Source organism: Vulpes lagopus, chromosome 3 (genome assembly GCF_018345385.1).
Source record: "Vulpes lagopus strain Blue_001 chromosome 3, ASM1834538v1, whole genome shotgun sequence".
Taxonomy (NCBI): Eukaryota; Metazoa; Chordata; class Mammalia; order Carnivora; family Canidae; genus Vulpes; species Vulpes lagopus.
Genome location: NC_054826.1, coordinates 50,830,089 through 50,835,923, shown reverse-complemented (window position 1 = coordinate 50,835,923; position 5,835 = coordinate 50,830,089). Strand labels below are relative to the sequence as shown.

The 5,835-nt window shown below is 49.7% G+C and overlaps 1 protein-coding gene across 2 annotated transcripts; it reads left to right on the top strand.

The window, feature by feature from the left end:
- Window positions 1-225: 225 nt before the first annotated feature.
- DRD1 (dopamine receptor D1) lies at window positions 226-4,809 on the top strand. 2 transcript variants are annotated; one of them, XM_041747253.1, is made up of 2 exons: window positions 226-283; window positions 1,332-4,809. In XM_041747253.1, the coding sequence occupies exon 2, from the start codon at window positions 1,828-1,830 to the stop codon at window positions 3,166-3,168; it is 1,341 nt and encodes a 446-aa protein (XP_041603187.1). In that variant the 5' UTR covers window positions 226-283; window positions 1,332-1,827; the 3' UTR covers window positions 3,169-4,809. The 2 variants fall into 2 exon arrangements, with proteins under 2 accessions (XP_041603187.1, XP_041603188.1); XM_041747254.1 differs by lacking the exon at window positions 226-283 and adding an exon at window positions 389-1,231.
- The last annotated feature ends 1,026 nt before the right edge of the window (window positions 4,810-5,835 follow it).

Sequence of the window (5,835 nt, the reverse complement as noted above, 5' to 3'; positions counted from 1 at the left end):
GGTCCGCGCGCGGGTCCCGCGCAAACCCAGGGATCCCAGAGCCCGGGCGGGGGAGGTCTGTACCCGCGAGGGCGCCGCCGGGCCTCGCGAAGCCGCCGCGGCCGGCAGAGGGCGCCCCGGGGCTGCCGAGCGCGCGGTGCTGGGTCGGGGCGCTCCGCGCGCGGGGCGCAGGCTGCAGGCCCGCGGTGGCCGAGGCGCGCGAGGCGCCGGCCGCCCGGGCGGAGCAGGGGAGCGCACCCGCCAGGCGCGCCTGTGCGCGGAGCGCGCTCGGACGGCGAGAGCGGTGAGTACGGGCGCCGCGGCCGCCTCGCCCTACTTGGGGACGCCTGCAGACCGCGCAGGTCGGACGCAGGCCGTTCAGGGCTTGGTGTGCGTGGACGGTGGGCAGGGCCCCAGCTTGCGTCGGTCTTCGGGAAGGGCTTGGGGTCCACCCCGGGGGATGTCGGCCGAGCTTCGCTTTCAGGCTTACCCGAGGTTTGAACACGGGGATTTGTCTGGCGCGCTGTCCGGGGGTCCGAGGGCCCGGGGATGGGCCGGGGCCCCAGGGCTAGCGAGCGCTCGCCTGGGCTTACCCCCGCCCCAGCGCCGCCCCCGTCTCACCCGCCGCACCTCCAGGGAACCACGTGCGCTGTCGCCCGCCACTCTGCCTGTCAAGCGGAGCCCGCCCCCAGGGCAGGGGAGGGGACGCGCGGGCGGGGTGGGCTGTGCCCCGCGGGAACCCGGCTGGCCCGCGCGCCCTCCGGTGCCAGCTCGGCTCGCTCTGCCTGGCGCTCCCACGGGCTCGGGCTCCCGGGAGGTAGCGGACGGCGCGGCGGGAGGCGCAGAGCCCTGCCCCGAGGGGCCGAGAGAAAGGCAGCGGAGACAGCCACTGTCCGAGCGAGTAGCCCCGCAGGTGGCCTCTCTCAAGGAGGCGCCGCGCGCCTGGGAACCCTCGCCCCGGGCGCCTTAGCCTTTGGACGACCTTTAGCCGTTGGAGGCAGCAGGGCAGCGCCGGCCCTCGGGGACCTGGCCTGGGACCATTTCCCAAACCTGTCCTCCGATTTTTGCGCGTCAGGAGCCAGCCCCCGGCTGCGCCCGCCAGGCAGGAGGCAGGAGGCAGGAGGCAGGAGGCAGGAGGCAGGAGGCAGGAGGCAGGACTCGGGCGCACCTCCGGGGTGGAGGTGGAGCTGCGGCGCCCAGCGAAGCCGCTTTCCGAGCTCTGGGGCTTTGGGAGAGACAAGCTCAAAGCAAGGTAGGTGGCTCGGACCGAGTGGAAGTGGGTCTGATACTGGTAAAGCTGCGATCTGCTCAAGTCCTGGCGGACAATCTTTGCGTTCTTTTCGCTTTTATAGGACGTTTGGAGAGCTGCCGTGGAGCTGGGGCTTGGAGGAGTGAGGCATGTATTTTCAGCTGCACCTTCTAAAGGGGAGCCTCCGTCACCACCAGCGAGGCAACAGCTCCCAAATATGACTACAGATGACTAGATCCACAGAGGCCTGGGAGTCTCTGGATTGATAGTTTAGAATATGCTAAAAAGCCAGGGCTTTCCACGGAGAATTGAAGGGGCAGCTGGTCAACACGACAGCGACCTGGAGCAAGGGAGTCAGAAGACAGTTGTAGCAAGCAAGACGGACCTTCCGAGGGGCTGACTTGGGTCGCTGAGGGCAGGCTCCTGCCACGCAAACTGTTGCAGCCCTGTGATGGTGAGGTCCTCCACCCAGGGGAGCCAGTGGGGCTGTGCAAGGGGGCTGCCTGGTGAATGAGAACTCCTGCAGGTCTGCCTGCCCCCTAATCCCTGCTTAGGAACTGGAGGGTGTCAGAGCCCCCTGTGTGCTCTCCCTCAGCAATATGAGGACTCTGAACACCTCTACTATGGATGGGGCTGGGCTGGTGGTGGAGAGAGACTTCTCATTCCGCATCCTTACAGCCTGTTTCCTGTCTCTGCTCATCCTGTCCACACTGCTGGGGAACACACTGGTCTGTGCCGCTGTCATCAGGTTCCGACACCTGCGGTCCAAGGTGACCAACTTCTTTGTCATCTCCTTGGCCGTGTCAGATCTCTTGGTGGCCGTCTTGGTCATGCCCTGGAAAGCGGTGGCGGAGATCGCTGGCTTCTGGCCCTTTGGGTCCTTCTGTAACATCTGGGTGGCCTTTGACATCATGTGCTCCACTGCGTCCATCCTCAACCTCTGTGTGATTAGCGTGGACAGGTATTGGGCCATCTCTAGTCCCTTCCGGTATGAGAGGAAGATGACCCCCAAGGCAGCCTTCATTCTGATCAGCGTGGCGTGGACCTTGTCTGTACTTATCTCCTTCATCCCAGTGCAGCTCAGCTGGCACAAGGCAAAACCCACAAGTTCCTCCGATGGGAATGCCACTTCCCTGGGTGAGACCATGGACAACTGTGATTCCAGCTTAAGCAGGACATATGCCATTTCATCCTCCCTAATAAGCTTTTATATCCCCGTGGCCATCATGATTGTCACCTACACCAGGATCTATAGGATCGCCCAGAAACAAATACGGCGCATTTCGGCCTTAGAGAGGGCAGCAGTCCATGCCAAGAATTGCCAGACCACTACAGGTAATGGAAACCCTGTGGAGTGTTCTCAACCAGAAAGCTCCTTTAAGATGTCCTTCAAGAGAGAGACTAAAGTTCTGAAGACGCTGTCTGTGATCATGGGGGTATTTGTGTGCTGCTGGCTTCCTTTCTTCATCTTGAACTGCATGGTGCCCTTCTGTGGGTCTGGGGAGACCAAGCCCTTCTGCATTGATTCCATCACCTTTGATGTGTTTGTGTGGTTTGGGTGGGCTAATTCCTCCTTGAACCCCATCATTTATGCCTTTAATGCTGATTTTCGGAAGGCATTTTCAACCCTCTTAGGATGCTACAGACTTTGCCCTACAACGAATAATGCCATAGAGACGGTTAGCATCAATAACAATGGGGCCGTGGTGTTTTCCAGCCATCACGAGCCTCGAGGCTCCATTTCCAAGGACTGCAATCTGGTTTATCTGATCCCACATGCAGTGGGCTCCTCTGAGGACCTCAAGAAGGAGGAGGCAGGTGGAATGGCCAGACCCTTGGAGAAGCTGTCCCCGGCCTTGTCTGTCATATTGGACTATGATACTGATGTCTCTCTAGAGAAGATCCAGCCCGTCACACAAAATGGACAGCATCCAACCTGAACCCTGAGATGAATCCTGCCAGACAGGCTTATCCCAAAAGCTGGAGGAGATTTTCAGTGGCTTGCTGTTAAGAAACTAAGGTGTGGTGAGACTCAGATGTCAGGCAAGCCCTCCTCTCTCTCTGCTGCTTCCCTTCAGCTACTCCCTTCAACAACTAACTATATTTTAAAATCCATTCCGGTGTGTTTTCTGTGTTGTTCATAGTGAATCAAAGAGACATATGCGAAGTGAATGTTCACAGGGACGTGTCTTAGGCTCCAAAATTATTTTTAGAAACTGATTCTTATCTTAGGACTCAAAAAATAGGGCACAGAATCAACAATGAACAGCATCGCTTAAAAAATAAATCCTTTCCAGGAAGGAAATGAGAAGGGTTGAGTTTGCTGTGTACAAACAGGTGCTAACACTGGCCCAAGCAGAGTTTTCAGATTGTAAAGGTAGGTGCATGCCTTCATAAATTATTTCTAAAACATAATTGAGCCTTACAGTAGGAGTGATATTTTTTTCAGACTTGACAGATGCTTTGTTGTAATTGGTTTTATTTATTTATTTATTGTATTATATGGATATTTTTAATTTATTAAATAAATCTATATTTATCAGATGTCATAAGATAAGCTAATGAGTTATCTGAGACCTTACAATCACATTTCGTCCACTTAAAACTAGCACTTTATTGGCCAATGAAACAAACACACAAACTCTCAGAGATTCTAAATCCTCATGTCTAACTTCCAGAAACACAGCAAGACTGACAGGAAATTCATTGGCATAAATAAATACAAGATGAGAATTTGCAAATGCTGTGAATGGATTTTTTTTCTAGAAAATTTTTGAAAAACTTAAAAAGGCATAGCTACTATTGTGTCCAAATTTTTTTAATGACAAAGACTTTCCCAGGAGACTGATTTGCAGTTCTGTAAATATCTTACATAAAAGCTAGCTTGAGAAGGACCCAACTTGAAATTTATGACCTTAGGTGGTAATAAAAAGTATGTGCCACTTTGTATTTATGTAAAATAATTGGCCCTCTGTGTCTTTTCTCATTTCAGTGTCAGGTAGTTTTTCTGAACCAAACAAATGGCTGTCCTGGTTAGACACATGTAGTGTATTGAAGATAGTATGTTTCCTTAACTCTTGCGTTACAGTCTCACCAGTGGACAAAGGTCAAATCCTGCATCACCATCTTACCAGATCAAATCACACCACTCAGTGGGACGACTTTTTGTAGTGCTTTAATCTGAATTTAGAACTGTTTTTTTTTTTTAAGTCTAAATGTTAATAGTATACTAACTAACGAATAGTGCCTCATTATCATCCTCCAGTTAGATACTTCTCTTGGTGGAAGAAACAGGAGACCCCTTCTCTTTGGGTGTGTTAAGTGCCCCAAAGCCATCAGTATCTTTTGACAAATGCTAGCTCCTTCTCTATGCTTTGGAATCAAGTTCCTAGCTCATCATCTCAACTGTATAAAGTATCATGAGTCTCTCCTGCCAGATACTCATTCATGTGGGGCATTTCAAGAGAATTTCTTTGAAATGTTTACAGAATATTCTTGCTGATAAGCAATTTACTTAGCATTTAGATGAAATGGGTAACAAGAAGGAAATCCACTGAAAATTATCTCCTGCATCAGGTCTGTGTTATTTATGCATTGTGAATGTTTCTTCATTTTATTGCCTGTATGCTTTCTTACATATAATAAAACTATTTTGTGAACTCTAATCAACCCTGAATGAGCTGTGTCCTATTTGTTAAGTATGTTTTAGAAACTGGGCTATTTCAGACCTATGGGGGGAAGAAAACATAGACATTTCCGAGGATACCCTACTCTTGTTTTTCTTTTTAATAGAAATTTCTCCTGTTATGTATGCCACAGGTTGCTTTTGAATATTTACGCAGGAAATCTTTTTGATTTGGACTATACACTCTTTGGGGTGGTTTTTCTTTTTTTTTTTTTTTTGTCTTAAAAGCATTTTTTAAAAAAGAAACTTTCTTCGCTTGAGGGATTATTCTACTTCTCATTTCACAGATTTGAAAGCTTTCTTAAATCTCTGCTTTTTTCTTTCAAAGGGTCCAAAGATAATAAGTAATATAAAAATCACATAAAGACTGTGGCTTGCTGTGTGTTGCATGGACCTTCAGCTTATGGCAACCACTATATTTATGGGTAGTGTTTAGGAGTAAAATATAACAAGAATTTCTTTCTGAGGAAAATATACAGGTTGTGATGTTGGGCTTATCAAAATATCGTACTGGGCATATGCATCAATCCTACTAAATCTGCTTCATTAATGTGCTAACCTTTTTTTTTTTTTTTTTTTTTTATTCATCCTGAAGAAGGAGAACTACTGAACAGCAGGGGATGTAGAAATTAAGGGTTAAGTTTATAATTTGGAACATCACACAACAGATGGTGTCTTTTTAAATTCCATATTTGCCTTCCCCAGGCTTTGGCATATAATGAACATATCTAGAATGAACACCCATAAAGCATGATGCCTCTTCTTTCTGCTTCCTGACTTTCTGGATATCTTCATTCTTTGCAGTTTAATTTTATTCTTTAATTGGGAGTCCAGCAGCACCAGCTGGGATACTCAGGGTTATCATTGTCCAGCCAATGAAACATGGCACAAAAGCCTTCATTATTTCATTGGCAGAGTGAAA

Excerpts from the sequence above, each read along its gene's own strand:
- DRD1 (XM_041747253.1), top strand. The coding sequence starts at position 1,828 with ATGAGGACTCTGAACACCTCTACTATGGATGGGGCTGGGCTGGTGGTG.